We start from the raw sequence: 17,396 nt of genomic DNA on the forward strand, positions 1-17,396 counted from the left end.
AATCCACATTTTAAAGATGACGAAACCGAGGCTCAGAGAGGTCAAGTAACTTGCCCAGGCATGTATGATTAGTAAGAGGCAGGGCCAGATTTGTGCCCGAGCAGTCTGACACTGGAGACCAGCACATGAAAAATGGCTCGTCAGCAGAGCCAGCCCTGCCCAGGGAAGTCCACACATGGCCAGGAGCCTTGTGATGAGACTGGCCTATTATCATCAACAGTCACTCGAGAAGGAATAAAACATTTCCCAGCTGCTGGCTCTCTAGGGAATCTCCAGGATATCAAAAGGGAAAGGTATTTGTTTAAAATGCACTTTGTTTAAATAGGTGCTTCGTTTAAAAATAATTTGAAAATGTGGTTTGAATTTAAACTGAAGATTTAAAGTTACCCGGAATTCAAAATGTTTGGGGCCTGGTTCTTCTTTTGTGTGATTTTTTTGGCAGCATCTCTAGGCAAGGACCTGAGAAAGGGAACCTGGCGTGTTTGGCCGTCGATGGCTCTGTAGCTTTGTGAGTCTTGCCTGGGGACTGTGGGCATGGGAGGCAAGTGGCCAAGTTGGTGGCAGAAGGAAAGCAGCCATAATTCTGGAACAAAGCACTGGGTATAAAGGGCTAGTGCCAGGTCTTGGAAGGAAAGTATCCCCCAGAAGCCCCTGCCCGAGGGGCTCACTTCTCAAGGCCACTGTCAGTGAGATTCATGGGCGAAATCACACCTATGTTTAGGAGAATTCCCCAAACCCCCATCTCCTGAATTTTCTTCCCCTTTACTTGGGCTGCAAGAATCCCTACCCAGACCTCTGGTTGGCTTGGCAGGAAATACCTCCTCCTGGAAAGAGACTCCCCCCTGTCCTTCCAGGTATCTGAGCTGTAAAGCTGCTCGTTCATTGGTTTGGAGATCAGGCAGGCACCTGATTGAGAAGGCACACCAATGCTCCACCATAACCCTGTCCCCCTCCCCACTCCACCCACCTTACTCCCCTGGCTGGCTTGGGAAAAGCAGCCTCTTGCGGTAGCAGGGCAAATCTTTTTTCATTCTCTTTCTCGGAAATAAAGGGAAGTGGGCTGATGGCTGCCCACACAGCATCCCCACAGAGAAGTTGAGTGTGGGGGCTAGGCCAAGCTGGGGGAATTCTTCAGGCTATTGCTGGAAGTATGGAGGAACAGGAGGTGACAGGATGGGGGATCATCCCATGCCCCAGCCCCAAATAGCATGTGCACCTCCCAAGTGAAGAACTAGCCTGCCATTCCAACACGAGAGCTTCATAGGCTCTTTAAAGGACAGGGCCACGTTTTAAGCCCATACACTAAAAACACTGCAACAGTCAGTTAACACACCAGAAAGGATTGAACATCGACTACAGTTATAAATAAAGTGCCTGGGGGTGACCAAGTGCAACCTTGCATCAGGGTGAACTGGGACCCAGGCCTGCACTGGAGGGGCAGGGGTCAGGGCAGGGAAGAAGGCGCAGGAGGACCAGGGCACGCACAACGGAAGCGGAAAGCCCGAAGACAACTTGGTGCTGCGATTGCAATGAAGGCTGACTTGGGCCACGTGACTCAAGGTAATGGTGAGCTGCTCTCCAGGCCGGGTGCCAGCATACAGAGATGCACAAGGCTGGGCCCAGCTTCGGGGAGTCACATCCACGGACTTCAGAACTCAAAGGACATCATATTCTCACCCCCTCAGTGAGAGACTCATGGTTCCCTTTAAAATAGTTTACTATTTCCATAGCTCTGAGAACAATCATAGAGGACAATAAAGTTCAAAGAGCAATTTTAAATAAAAGGAACCATGGGCATTCTTAGTCAATCTGATTTGTTGGAATAGTTTATCAAAACAGGGACTGTTGTGTCCATCCATTCACTCCCTACTCTTAATTCCCAAACTCCCTAGGAAAGAAATTTATATGCAATGATGCAAGTTAATTTTCTAAAGTAACTGAATGATTCTCCAAAGTAGACACTAGTGATCAACTGTCTGCAGGGTTTGTGCTTTGAATTACTTTTTAAAGTGGTGATGGGTTTGCAGGGAGCCATCCAAACCTTCTGTTGTATCTTTCCCTTTTATGATCAAAGACACATGCCATATTGGAGACGTATGTTAGAGATGCATAACGAGGTCATGAGCCCTGTCTGGGCCACAATCTGGAGCAAATGAACACATCTATGTATAAACCCCTCTGGGACTGTGGCCATTTTAAGGCTTCTTGCCGCGATAAGACCCGGACTTTAACATTTCACTCCACGTGGAATGGAATTGTACTGGGTGGAGGGATGATTTCAAAGAGGCTCACAGAAGTAGAGAAATCTGCATAATAAGAGACTTTGCACATGGGAATTGCAGAATTAAACAACAAATATAACTGAGTTTATGACCACTGCAAATAAGTCAGGATGATATGCTAAACTGCCACAGGGCCAGAGTAAATCACATTAACATTTTATGAAATGTTAAAAAGATTCATTTTGCCAGACCTTGAAGTGTGAGTCATGACGAACTTGAAAGTCACTGAGGATCACAAGGACAGATGGGTAAGAACCAAAGGAGCAGAGTTAAAAAACCCATCTGTATGTGTGCTCAGGGACACGAACAGAATGAGGGCCCTTCCCCTTCTCCGTCTGCCAGAAGTTCAGAAGTTACTGAAATTCCCATTTCTTTAGTGTTCTGAGTCCTTTGCCAATGGTCTCACCTTGCCATCAGAGATTAGCTGTTCAAGTTCCTCTGATAAAAAGCTAGCAGGGAGATGGTTAAATAAGAATCTACACTCATCAGGCCTAACTGCTGCTGCTTCTTTTTTTTTTTTATAGATTTATTTAATTAATTTATTTATTTTTGGCTGCGTTGGGTCTTCCGTTGCTGTGCGTGGGCTTTCTCTAGTTGCACGAGCAGGGGCTGCTCTTTGTTGTGGTGCGGAGGGCTTCTCATTGCAGTGGCTTCTTTTGTTGCGGAGCACAAGCTCTAGGCGCACAGGCTTCAGTAGTTGTGGCACACGGGCTTCAGTAGTTGTGGCACACAGGCTTAGTTGCTCCGCAGCACGTGGGATCCTCCCGGACCAGGGCTCGAACCCATGTCCCCTGCATTGGCAGGCGGATTCTTAACCACTGTGCCACCAGGGAAGCCCTAGGTCTAACTGCTTCTTAACTGCAGAGACCCAACCTCCTGATCACTTAGGGGAACAGGACTGGGGAGTGTGGGCCAGCCCTATCCCAGGGGCCAGGGCTGCAGCCAACTGGGAATACATCCTTCTGTTTAAATCTCTTGTTTTAGGGAGTAGGGGTTAGTACCTTTTGTTGTTGTTATCTCCAGCAATCTTTTAATATTTTTAATTTTTTTCTTCCAGTTTTATTGAGATATAATTGACATACAGCATTGTAAGTTTAAGGTGTACAATGTAATGATTTGACTTACATGCGTCATGAAATAATCACCATGATAAGTCTAGTTACCATTGTTTCCAGCAACCTTAAAGACAGGGGTGGGGGTGGGGGTGATTCATCCACATAGCCTGACTTGGAGAGTAAGTCTTTGAATGAAGCTCTCTCAAACGACCATGGGCCAGTCAGTACAGTGATTCCTCCAGCAAACCACATAACCCCATGGTAAAACAGGTCAGCAAAGGAAGCCTGCACACTCTAGGAGATATTTGGGGCCAGAAAGACACATGCTTTCTTCATCCAGAGGGGTCAGGACAGCCCCCAGGAGGTGTCATGTCAATGAGGAGGGCCATTATGGAAGGTACTATGTCAACAAGGACAGTTGTTATGGAAGGTGTATGTCCACGAGGATTGCTGTTACAGAAGGTATTAACATGGGAGGCATTAAATCAGTAAGAATGGACATTATAGGTGTTCAGCCATCACGGACGAAATTATATCAACAAGGATGATCATTATGGAGGGTGTTACATCAACTAAGATGGCCGCTATTGGCACCTGGACAGTGCCAGTGGTGACACTAGCTAATGATCTTAAGATAATTATGCCATAAATTCAGGGAGGTGAAAAACTGAGTTGAGGGACCAAGAATGCTGAGCTAGGGGTTTTGAGGAGACACATTGTGTCTGCAGGTGGAAGAAAAAGTAGATGGTTATTCCTGAAAGGGAGAGAGGCTGTGGTTCAGAGCACTTTCCCTTTCATGACCCGTATTCCTTCCTCATAGCAGGAGTTGGTCCTGCTGCTAAGTGCTATTGCCAAGGAAGGAAGAGGAGGATGGGAACAAAACTCAGTTAGAAAATCCCAGAGTAATGAGGCATTTAATTATCATTCAAACTACATTCTGCTTCGCGCCTATAGTTGGTCTCCAGTCATGAATCATAAATTGAAGGATTACTCTTCATTACATTTTTCCAGACAGAGGATCACTTTGCAAGCTGTCTTTTCAGAGATGGTGGGAGAACACTTTTATTTTATTTATTTATCTTTTTTACGGGGGTATAGTTGTTTCACAGTGTTGTGTTAGATTCTACTGTACAGCGAAGTGGAGTTCCCCGTGCTATACAGCAGGTTATTATTAGTTATTTATTTTATACATATTAGTGTATATATGTCAATCCCAATCCCCCAATTCATCCCAGCCCTTGGTGTCCGTACATTTGTTCTCTACATCTGTGTCTCTATTTCTGCATTGCAAACCAGTTCATTTCTATCATTTTTCTAGATTCTACATACATGCGTTAATATACAATATTTGCTTTTCTCTTTTTGGATTACTTCACTCTGTATGACAGTCTCTAGGTCCATCCACATCTCTACAAATGACCCAACACTTTTAAAATATCAAAACAACACCATGGGATTACTGGTGATGAATGACAGAGCTGTACTTCTGTTCCAGGGCCTATTTTAGGGTTTTGCTATGATGTTCCACAGACCTCAGACACCAGAACACCTGTCCTCCTCCTTCTCTTTTCCTGCCTGTGGAAGGTATTCTCCATCCTCAACCTTTATTGCAGTTCTCATACATACATCTTTTGCTGTACTTACCACACTGCATATTGTCTCAAACTCAAATGCTTTCAGGGCCTAGGCAGGTAATATAAATGAGAAAAGCCAACATAGTGAGGAGGGTCTTTATTGAATCAGAGGGTACATGCTCTACTAAATATATTGTAATTCAGCTTTTTTCAAAACACATCAAACAGAACTGGGCCAAGGCCCTCAGGCCACCCATTTGTAGCTCCTGGTTTACATGTTTGAATCCCTTCTGGGTGGTGAGCCCCCAGAGAGCAAGGGACTAGGGTTTTCTACCTCTCAATGTCCAGCATCCAGCACAAGGGGCCTCCAACATCTGGGGAATGAATGGAATCTGTTACCAAATAACCCAAGACTAGGCTAGATCTTTTCAAGACAGTCTAGGCAAAAATCAGATTCTCTAGGCCTGCTCAGTGCTAGGCCCTAACAGTGGATAGGGGGGTGGGAAATGCAGCAAATTGTTTTTCAAGAAAAGCTGCTCCCGGTGGAGAAGGCAGTTTTGGTCATTAGTTCCTTGATTCCCAGTGACTTAATACTTCTACTCCATCCCTTCTATACACCAAATTCTTGCAGGAAGCATCTGTAGACTTTTTTGAAGACAGAATCATTGCTATACCCATAGCTGGCTTTAAATTTTGTTTTTTAATTTAAAACTATTTTTAAGACAAAACTGTGGTGATAGAAGGCAATTCAATGGTTTCCAGGGGCCAAAGGGCAGGGCCTCTGCCTGCAAAGGGGTCTGGAGGAACTTTGCAGGGTGATTGAAACGTTGTACCACCTGACAGCACTCATCAAACAGTGCAGTTGAGTGGTGAATTTTATGGTATGTACATTATATTTCAATAAAGTTGAAAAATATATTTTACTTTTAGATAAAAAATACATGAAGCACAAAGGAAAATATGCAAGCATATCTCTATAAGGCACCCCTGCGTTATTTCATTTCACTTTGCCAAAGGGTGGCATACCATCCTCACTGTTCTGAATCTTGTGTTTTCCCCTCAAGAATATATCTGGGGGGGTTATGCCATGTCTGTACACTGAGAGCCACCCCATTCTTTTAAATGGCTGTGTAGCATTCCACTGTTTGGATATACCATCATTAATTTAACCAGTCTTCTAATCATGGACATTTGGCTTGTTTCCAGTCTCCAGTTACCAGGGGAAGGAGAAGAAGATGCTTATCTGGAGTTTCAAGGTGCCAGTGGGACATACCTTCCTTGGTGTCCCACGGTTCCTGGTTGGAACTGGAATTGTATTCCCACAGAAGCAGAGACCAGGGAGGCTGGAAGATGTTATTTCAAGGGCTTGGCTGCATTGTGTTGGGATGGGCTTCTGCAAAATGACCCAAGCACTGTCTACAATTTGAAAAAAACGTCTTCTTTGTTGTGATAAGTTGAGAACTTGCTCCTGACAGTCCAGGGCTGAAGTGCCTGATAAGACTGTCAGCAACTTCAGGGCAGTTGGGCAATCCTCCACCTCTCAGCAGGGATGAAAGCAGGGGCCCTGCCAGACTCCACAGAATATCCAGCTCTGGTTTCATGGCCTGGCACACTCCAGCCCAGTCTCAGTTTATGACACCTGCTCACAAGGACAGCTGTAATCTTTGGAAGCCCACTAGGAAGTTCTTTTCACTTCTCATGTGTAATTGGGCCTGATGTTTAAGTTACATAAAACCGGTCTGGTCAGTTCCTTGGCTAAAAGGAAATGTGTGTGTTTGTGCGTGTGCGTGCATGCATGCACGCACGCACTGGCGTGCGCTGGTGCTTACCTGCAAACAATTTTTAAAAACATGTTCTAGTGTCATTGAGAACAATTTCTTGCAGTTTTTAATCCAGCAGCTTCGATTCTAGGAGCTTCCCGTTCCTCATAAGGGCCCAAAGCTGACCGCACTGGGATAGGGGCTGAAGCATAGTATGTAGTAGCAGAGGCTGAAACAACCAAAATGTCTCCCAAAAGCAACCTGGTTACACAGACAACGGCCTGGCAGTTTGGTCCATGTTGTCTGCTGCTGAAAATTTCAATGTTCTTCTTGGGCTCAACTCAAATGATCAAAGTAATAACAATTATTAAGTGAGGAATCTGTTCGAGGCTGGACACTGTGCTGAGTGATTTACAGACGTTATTTTCATCGGGTCTATGCCTCGAAGATACTCCAGGGCCCCACTCCAGTGAGACTCGTCAGCAGGGCGGTTGGTGGTAAAGATAGCCCATCACCACAGGCTAAGTCCTCCCGAGACAGTGTCCCCAGCTGCCTGGGGCCTCCAGCATAGCGTAGACTTCTAGCAGGAGGAGCAGCATTTGATAACTTCACCCTCTGTGCTGCTGGCTCTTGGACTCTCCTCCGTGGCCGGTGTGCCACTGTGCACCAGAGTTAGGCGTCTGTCTGCCCTTCACACTCGGGGGCTTCATCTCACCATCTCTGCATCCTCCATGATGTCCTGGGACCTCTCACCAAATGTTTGTGAGTTGTTCTCAGGTTAAAAAATGTTTCAGCCAAACATCCTTGTTTGAAATAGCTTGATGTCCCCATCACCAGCCCAATGATGGAAGATAAAGCATCTGCTTGAAGGAATCTGGCACGTGCCTGGACATACACCATCCTAGCCCAGCTCTCAGCTGGACCACAAATTGTCAAGTGTTGAGAAGTCTCCTCATGGCTCCAAGCATTGTGTGACATTACTTGGAGATGGCCAAGTGGGCAGACCCCAAAACAAAAACAACAGCCTGACTTGAACTCTGTGTAATTTTTGGATGCAGAAAGTTGATGAACTCAATTCTGGAGACTGTTTTTTATTGTCCCAGCCAAAGACAGCACGTAGGCACCCATAAGTTTTTACAGAAGTGGCACATTTCCCCCAGAATGCTTTGGTTGTCTGCCATTGAGGGTAGGGAATATTTGCACTTCACTTAAAACAAAGAAAGTTATACCATTGGTGCTCATGGAACAGTTATAATTTGTTTTTTCAAAATATTTCCGAATTTATTATTTAAAGATGTTCACAGTCTAGGGTGAGGTGGTTAATGGCCTCATAGTATATTGTTGAGCTGCATTTCCATCTGGCAGAATGGACGGCCCGTCCAAGAGTACAGCCTCTCCCTGGCAAAGTCAGACTAACAAGGCTCTCAGGGGTGCCCTTGGCTTGGGCTGTACTCAGGAGAGAACTGAAAAGTGCAGATTATTTTTTAAGTACAGTAACTGAAGAAAGAACTTCACATTTTATAAAAGTTTGTGAGGTATATGTCTGTAAAACAAATTCTGATTTTCTACTGTATTCTATCACAAATCAGTATTACTGTTTAGAGAAATCCAAACCACACGAACCAAGCTGGGATATTGTGAAGCAATGTGGTTCACATGGGAGAATGTGCAGGACAATACAAAGTCCTTGTCACGATCATCACGGCTACCAGCAAACCATCCTTCATGCAGGAGGGCTCTGCTGGGTACACTGTAGGCCAGATACTTCTGGTGTAACTTCTTCCTTCCAGTCTTTTTTCCTATGACTACAGTCACACTGTACATACACACACTACTTTACACCTTGCTTCTTTCACTGTATCGCCATCATTATCTAGTTTTTCCCTTGCAAGTATACAGGAGTGGGGTTGCATTCCCGAAAACCCACCCACACCCCCATCCACTTCCTCCTGGAAGTGGACAAGCAGAGATTTATGAGCATGTTCTACAGAATGAAGATCCTGGGTCCTGGGGTGAGGAAGAGAACCCAGACCACCAACGAGGTGTCTTCCACACCCTAAAGGGACACAGAAAGCTGTGGCTCCGTCTATCAATCCACACTTTCTTTTTCCTACTTTCTAGTTTTCCCAGTCCACACACGCAGTCACTGGGACTGTGCTTCCCTCCTCCTCCTCTTCTGTCTGATTTGCATCAGATTTGGAGCCAGAAGACCTGGGCTTTAGACCTTCTTGCCCTTGCCACCTTCTCACAGTGACTTGAAGAAGTCATCTAATGTCTACAAGCTCATACCCTCTCCTAGAAGGAACAGGCCTTGACCTGGATTATCCGTTTGTTTATTCCACAGATATTTATTAAGTGCCTGCTATGTGCCAAGCACCATTCCAGCCACTTTCCTAATGGGGATTGGATATGACCCTGCCTGAGCTCTTCCAATAGCTCGGGGGTCTCCAGAAGATCCACAAATCAGCTCTCATGTAAATCAGCTCGTAAGACATTAGGGCTGCTGGTTCCTCTGCACGGTCCAAGCCCCTACATGAAAGTCTGGGAAACTGAGGCCTAAGGAGACAGGGCAACTTTTCCCAAGTCATAAGGCTAACTGTTGACAAGACTTGAAGTTAGAACCAGGTGTCCTGACCCTTAAGTCTGGCACTCATACCACTCTGCCCGCGACGATGACTTCTTCCTGGGTTCCCATCTATACTACATTTCAGTCTCCCTTTCAGGTGGATAGAGCCATGCCACTGAGTTTTAGTCAACAGAGTGGCAGCAGAATTGATACGAAACAAATTCCATTCCTGGACCATAAAACCCTCCATGTAAGACCCCTCCTGCTCTTTGATCTTCTATCAGTTTGATATGGATGAACACAGAAGCCACACTTCTTGAAGATGGTGGAGTCAGAAAGTGGAAGGAGCCTGGGTCCCCATATCACTGCTTGGAGGAGATCCCCTGTTTAGGACCTTCCGTGAGTAAGAAATAAACATCTATTGCGTTTGAGCCATTAGACACATCTGGGTCTGTGTTACAGCAGCTCAAAGGGTGTTACACCTTAACTATTAGACTTATCAAGGTAAAAAGTCATAAAGAATTAATCAGTCCTCAATGCAAACATGAGGAGCTATCAGAGTGCAAGCCCGTCTTCAGCCTTCTCAATACACAGTGCTCATGGCATTCTGATCACGGAACTGAAAGTAAATATTTGAAAGGAAATTCAAAATATTTCCCTTGCCTAAAGTTCATGATTAGTTTCAACTGGAAAGAATAAAGAAAGGAGTAAATTGCAGCCTGGGGTGGTTAAGAGCCTGTACTCTGAAACGAGACTGCCCAGATTTACAGATGGCACTACCACCTATTAGCTGGGCTCTTGGGCAAGCTGTTTCCCCTATTACTCACTTCCTTCTATTTGACATTTTCTGTACAAACGCTTTGACCCAGTAACTCCTCATCCAGGAATTTCACTTACAGATAAACTTGTCCATATACCCAAAAAAGTCAGCTGTAAAGATGGTCAGTGAGGCTCTGTTCATAGCAACAGACGATTGGAAACAATCCATTAACAAGTGGCTGGTTAAATATAACATGATGCTCCCATGACAAGGAATATTATGCAGCTGTCAAAAAGCATGGCAGCTCCGTATGTTCTTGTATGGAGTTAGAACCAAGATGGATTGCTACATGAAAAAAATCAAGACGCATATGGGACACATCCTATACTATATACTATATTTGTGCTCCTTTTTGTGTAAAGAAGGGAGGTATGTATATTTGTAAACTTGTACATGCTCAGGAACAATGCACAAGAAACCACAGCTGCCTCTGGGAGGAGGCCTGGGGTCAGAGGTAGAAGGGGACATACTCCCCTCTCCCCGCCACAGATCATTTTGTACTATTTGAAATTTTGTTACCACGTACAGGTAATTCTTTTTCTAAGTACAGTTTTTATATTGTTTACATATTAAAAACATATACACATTACCATATGATCCAGCTATCCCACTTCTGGGTATTTACCCAAAGATACAAACACACTAATTCTAAAAGATACATGTACCCAGATATTCATAGCAGCATTATTTATAATAGTTAACATATGGAAACAACCTAAATGCCCACTGATGGAAGAATGGATAAAGAAGATGTGATATATATGTACAGATAGATAGATAGATACACACACACAGATACAAACAATGAAATATTACTCAGCCATAAAAAAGATGAAATCTTGCCATTTGCGATAACATGGATGAACCTTGAGGGTATTATGCTATCAGATGGAGAAAGTCAAATACTGTATGATTTCACATATATGTGGAACATAAAAAACGAACAAACAAAAAACAAAATAAATGAACAAACCAAACAAAAAAAAACATGTAGATTCAAAGAACAGAGCAGTGGTTACCAGAGGGGAAGGGACGGGGTCGGGGGTTGGGGGGCGCAAATGTGGAAAATGGGATCAACTGCACGGTGACAGACGGAAAATAAATTTTTGGTGATGAGCACGCCGTAGGGTATACATAAGCTGAAATACAATGCTGTACACATGAAACTTATACAATGTTATACACCAATGTGACCTCAAAAAAAACATTTTAAAAACAAAAAACACACATTCCTAGAACAAATATGAACACAGCCCTCAGTAAGTGTTGGCTGATTTTTCAAAAAATGAAAGAAAATGTCTGGAGTGCAGACACTGTCTCTAAGATGACCAGCAAATGCTGTCTTTAGGAGTCCCACTGTGCACAGGGGGCATGGCACACTGGTGACAGAAGCTGAGTTCCGAAGTCAGGCTACCTGGGCTACCATCTCAGCATCACTACATACTTGCTGGGTAGCCCTGGGCAAGTTACTTTACCTTTCTGTGCCCCTCTATTAAGGGCTTATAGGAGTACTTGCTTGAGGCTGGAGAGCTAAATGACTATCAGGTCTACTCAAGAATGCCTCCTGGATTTACATTTTCACAAGAGGAAACAGCTGAGTTTTTATTACTCAAACATTGTGTCATCTATCACAGTTATTTTTGGCCAATGTCTATTTAGGAAATATGTATATTTACATCTCCAAACACAATACAACATTTGAAAAAAAATGTATGTTGCAAACAAAATAGGCAGAATGCGAGGATCTGGTGGAGACGCCACGACTGCCAACAAAAGGGGTGCAGGAAGTTATTACACACAAAGCAACTGTCTGTGAAGAGCCACATACAGTAAATGGTCTGGCAATCCAGAAGGGATGTCATGCATTTTACATTTAATAGAATTGGTTGTTAATTATATATGGGTATCTTCTGGTGTTTCATTATGCTTTTGGAAACTGTTGGGGGTTTGGGTTTTGTGCAGTAGGTTTTTATAGTTTGTCCCACATGAAATAATGAGATGTAGGTCATCAGTTAGTGTTTTCATGCAGTACGTCTGGTTTTTAGGGATGAATTACTGATGTTAAGTGGGAGATGCTTACACGTAAAATACTCAGAAGAGTGGCTGGCACAGAGCAGAAGCTCAATATGTGTTAGGTATTACAAGTAGTAGTTAGTAATTAATAAAAAAACAAAAACAAAGAAACAAAAATCTTGTGTACTGAATACAAACCCAAGGCTACAAAGAGGTGAGGAAGGGGACTTGGCTCTCCTTGCTGGTTTCTCTAAAATGTTGCCAGCTGCCCAGGAGAAGGTGATGGGCTAATTACAAGGTTGTAGGAAGTGGTTTGAAATAATTTGATTGTGGAATAATTTTTATAATTTAGAATGATAATTAAGGGGTGTGAACTTTTCTTAATCACCCAGGTGGAGAGCCTTAGCTGTGGCTCCCCCATATCACGCCCCCATTGTCCCACCCATCTTGACCTCAATCATGGATCCTTCTGACCAGCAAACTCCCCTTCTCCTCCATCCAAACCAAAGTCAGCACCACTGAGCAAAATCGAAGGTGAGGCTTGTGTTATAAGCCAAGGGACTCAGTTCTGGGTTTTTGTTTTTAGCAAAAAAAAAGTGCTGCTGGACTATTAGTACCACCTAGCTGGGGCACTCCTAAGGTTCTTGAATACCCACCAACACCGTTCAGTCCCTGCTTGCTGAGCTAGAGGGAGGAATGCTTCTCCCATAGTTGCTAGTGAAACAACAATGATGACAGCCCAGGGAGTGTGGGAAAAGGGCATTCATACTCTGTTGGCAGGAAGGTACACCAGAACAACAGGACAAGCTACCCACAGGGCAACATGGACATGTGTATCCAAAACCTTAACCTCTTCTCCACTCTTCATCCCAGCAATTCTATTTCCAGAATTTTAGTTGGAGCAAATAGTCAAGAATGTGCAGAATAGAGCCACAGGAACACATTCTCAGATATATCAAAATGGGATAATCCAGTTGACACTATTTTATAACCTTAGCAATGCAGAGATAATATCACTTCATGTCATTATAGAATCTGTGCTATATAATTTTTAACGTCTTTTCACTGAACAGACCCCTATTGTTGGACATGTTCTATTTTTTTAAAGCTTTTTAAAAATATATATATTTATTTTATTTTTGGCTGCGTTGGGTCTTCGTTGTTGCACGTGGGCTTCCTCTAGTTGCAGTGAGTGGGGACTACTCTTCATTGCGGTGCATGGACTTCTCATTGCAGTGGTTTCTCTTGTTGTGGAGCAGGGGCTCTAGGTGCACGGGCTTCAGTAGTTGCAGCACGCAGGCTCAGTAGTTGTGGCTCACGGGCTCTAGAGCACAAGCTCGGTAGTTGTGGCACACGGGCTTAGTTGCTCCGCAGCAATGTGGGATTTTCCCGGACCAGGGATCGAACCCGTGTCCCCTGCATTGGCAGGCGGATTCTCAACCACTGCGCCACAAGGGAAACTCTGGACATGTTCTATTTTTAGTAGGAAAAATTGAAAGCAATCTAAATGTCCACCAATAGGGGACTAGTTAAAGCTATACAAAGGGATGGTCCCATTTTTGGTTTTACACACACACACACACACACACACTCAAATTGTGCACCAAAATGACCAAGGTGGTTTGCTCACAGATATTTTGTTATATTTGTTGCCAATTTTTCTACAATAATTATATATATATTACTTAAAACATTTAAGTAATTTCAACTTCCTTTTGCCACACTGATAGCCTGGGAGAACCCCTAGAAGAATGTGGGGGGGCAGGGTACAGTCATTGCAGACAAAACGGTAACATATGAAGTGACCCCTGAGGCTGATGGGTCAGCACTCGGGCACATGTCTACAGCCAGCAGAGAAACAGTCTGTGTGGGTGTGGGGGTTAGAGTGGGGGGAGGACTCATCAGTTCTGCCAGTTACACATTTGAATCTGAAGAATGATGAACACACACACTCACCCAGGGTGAGTGAACACGTCATTTGAGGCCTACTCATATTTTTGGCAAGAAACAATGGCGGCAAGAATGGGGTCACTGACCCAGACTCTGGTACCTGAGTGGTTCTTGGAAAGCCACTAAGTTGAGGGTTTTTTTTTCTTTTTTTTTTCTTTTTTTTTTAAATGCTATCCTACTTGAATCTCTTAGACTAAACTTTTTTTAAAAATAAATAAATTTATTTATTTTTGACTGTGTTGGGTCTTCGTTGCTGCGCACAGGCTTTCTCTAGTTGTGGTGAGCGGCAGCTGCTCTTCGTTGCAGTGGGTGGGCTTCTCACTGCAGTGGCTTCTCTTGTTGCAGAGCACGGGCCCTAGGCTCGTGGGCTTCAGTAGCTGTGGCACGTGGGCTCAGTAGTTGTGGAGCACGGGCTTAGTTGCTCCGTGGCATGTGGGATCTTCCAGAACCAGGGCTCAAATCTGTGTCGCCTGCATTGGCAGGCAGATTCTTAACCACTGCACCACCAGGGAAGTCCCTAAGTTGAGGTTTTAACAAGGCTATTTTAACTTAACCAATCTTTCATTCTTAGAAGTGGGAGAGCTGGTGGGAATACCAAACTCAAACAAACACACCCCACCAAGATGCAAACTTTCCTTTACTCTTCATCTCTGCAGTGACACCAACATCATTTTCACTCTGCAGAGTCTTAAGAGAGTTCAGGGATTTATAAAATAAATCCACTGTGCTAGGCTCTCTGGTTCTCTCCATCTTTTCAGGACAGACTCTACTAACTTCTCGAAGGTCTCCACCAGTTAGATCAACCCCAAGACTCTGGGCAAAGCAAATGTACTCTGTGACTGCTCCAACCACAAAGGGATAACCTTTAGTTCAGCCCAGAGATGTGGCCTCACAGGTCCACTTCTTAAGACCACAGGAAAGATTTAAGAAGGTAAAATGGGAAAGTTCCTGGGCTTCCCTGTATCTATACAATGAACCAAGAGACACGGCTCCAACAGTCAAGAACTTCCAACAGTCAAGAACTTCCTGGAAATAACAGACTCCACCGGACTCACTGGAGACCAAAATGGCAGCCTCTCCAGGCCACAGGGAGGAATCAGACATGTAACACAAGCCAGTTCAGGATAAGCTGTCATAGTTGTCAGTAATGCACTGATGCCTTGATTTACACCATACTCTCACTGGAGGAGTTCTCAACTGTTATCACAGACAACCGGAAACATCTCAGACAATTCCCAGAGTTTCAAGACAGCTCTCAAGTGTGATGGGCACACTATTTTCCCTCACACATACATTTACACCTACTTTCATTAGCTAAATTACTCTTTATTCTTTTTTTTTTTTTTTTTGTGCGGTACGCGGGCCTCTCACTGTTGAGGCCTCTCCCGTTGCAGAGCGCAGGCTCAGCGGCCATGGCTCACGGGCCCAGCCGCTCCGCGGCATGTGGGATCTTCCTGGACCGGGGCACGAACCCATGTCCCCTGCATCGGCAGGCGGACTCTCAACCACTGCGCCACCAGGGAAGCCTCTACTCTTTATTATTAAACTGACTTTTTCTTCAAGGGAATCTTGAAAACTCAGTCCAAATTACAATAAACACAGTAAATATTTTCAACGTCCCATCTTCTGTGCAGCAATATGTCACCTCACTGCTGTTGGAGAAAAGAACCAGGAAGCTTTCCAGTCTCGGATTTGTCATGATGGCAATTGCCGGAACGCCCAAGTTCAACTCATCTGCTTAGATCGATTCTTTAACTTAATTTCCTCTAATATACCTGCCTGCCAAACACAAACGTCCCCTTAGATGCAGCAAAGGGTAATCAAAAACCCAAATCGCTTCCTGGATAGCTCTTTTAAAAACACAAAAGTTGTACTAGTCTCAGGAAAGGCCTCAAATCAAGTTCTTACATGAAGAGACCGGTACGGTTTTAATGCTTCCAGGGCCCACAGGGCTCCTCGTAGGCCCAGGTAGCTGGGATGTGGCGGTCCCTGCCCCCCACCGGAACTCGGAATTCCCGCACAACTGTGGACCGCCCCCTCTGCCGACCCCCTTCCGCTGTCCAAGTCCACTACCCACAGGTGCGAGGGGCGGGGTCGTGCAGAGCCTCCGCGGCACAGAAGTGCTTTCATTTTTGGATTAATGTTCCTAAACTTCGGGAGAGCGAGAAAGGAGCGGACGAACAGGGGAAAAGGTGAGAAAAAAGGTGGGATGTTGTGGCGCCAAACCACCGTTTTCTCGCCCCGTCTCTCTGACCCAGGCGCTGAGGTAGAGGGTGCGCCAGAGAGTGAAGTTTTCTCCTCACGCCCAGCCCGGCGCCATCGATAATCCAGGTAGAGCCCCCGAGCGCGCGGCGCGCCACCTCAGCGAGGTTCCCCGGGCCCGGCGTCCGCGCGCCCTTCTCTCCTTCTCTGACGGCGCCCGGCTCGTGGCCCCGACCACCGCGGTGCTCCCCGCTCGGGGACACCTCCACTTGCCGTGGTCTGAGCCCTGGGCGAGGTCGCGCGGAATGCGGGAGGGTACGGCCACCACTCCCGACGCGGCACGCCCCGGAGCCGGGCTTCCGGGGGGCCCCAGACGTCTGTGTCCCCCGCCCGCGCCGCCCCGCCCCACCGTGGCGGGCGGTGTAGACCCTCAAAGCCCAGTGCCCCCTCAGCGCTCCGCGCACTGGCAGCGCCGCACTCACCCCATCCGCGGGCCAGGCGCGCAGCGCCCAGCAGCAGGACCCCCAGCAGTCCGACCGCGACCCTGCAGTTCAGGCCGGCCATGGCTCCGTGGCGCCTCGGTCTCGGCGGGGAAAGCGAATGTAGCCCGTGATTCGGAGCGGCGGGCGCGGGCCCGACCCTGGAACGGGCTTCTGTTAGTTCCGTCCCGTCTCGCTCACCTGAGCGCGGGCCGGACTGGCCCTGGCTCCGCCTAGCGCCGCGGGAGCCCTAGCTGGCTGGGTCAGTCCCCTCCTCCCTTTCCTCCTCCCCTTCCTGCCTCTACACCCGCCTCTCTTGTCCAGAGCAGTGGGACCTGTAGCCACCTTCCGAGGGCTAGCTGGCGCTCCTCTCAAGACTTTGTCTACGGGCGCGAAGGTCGCCCTTGGGGAACCCAGTCAGGCCTCCTTTTACTTTCCGGGCGACAAAGGAGGCCACTGTGCCGCGCATTTTTCCGGGGGATCATGTCTGTGGATCATCAAGTCCTGGCTTCTGCCTCTGCTTCCTCATTTGGGCTGGAGGCTTGCTGGACTTTAACGCCGGTGCTACAGCTATTCTTTGCCAAACTGTGAGCCTGAAGCCAACTCCAGGCACTTCACAGACAGTATTTCTAGTGCTCACAGCAACCCTTCCATATAACAGTTGAAACATTTACTGAGTCACTCAACCTGCCCAA

The 17,396-nt window shown here is 46.0% G+C and overlaps 1 protein-coding gene across 1 annotated transcript in view; it reads right to left on the reverse strand.

Moving 5' to 3' along the window:
- The window catches only part of CDCP1 (CUB domain containing protein 1), a 54,217-nt gene extending 37,295 nt beyond the window's left edge, over positions 1-16,922 (reverse strand). The window contains exon 1 of the mRNA XM_027097033.1: positions 16,705-16,922. Coding sequence (XP_026952834.1) covers positions 16,705-16,786 — 82 coding nt within the window. The 5' untranslated portion in view covers positions 16,787-16,922. The remainder of the gene's footprint in view (positions 1-16,704) is intronic.
- Between the last annotated feature and the right edge of the window lie 474 nt (positions 16,923-17,396).

Source organism: Aethalodelphis obliquidens, unplaced genomic scaffold (assembly GCF_003676395.1).
Source record: "Aethalodelphis obliquidens isolate GAN/ISIS:26980383/991018 unplaced genomic scaffold, ASM367639v1 scaffold111, whole genome shotgun sequence".
Classification (NCBI taxonomy): domain Eukaryota; kingdom Metazoa; phylum Chordata; class Mammalia; order Artiodactyla; family Delphinidae; genus Aethalodelphis; species Aethalodelphis obliquidens.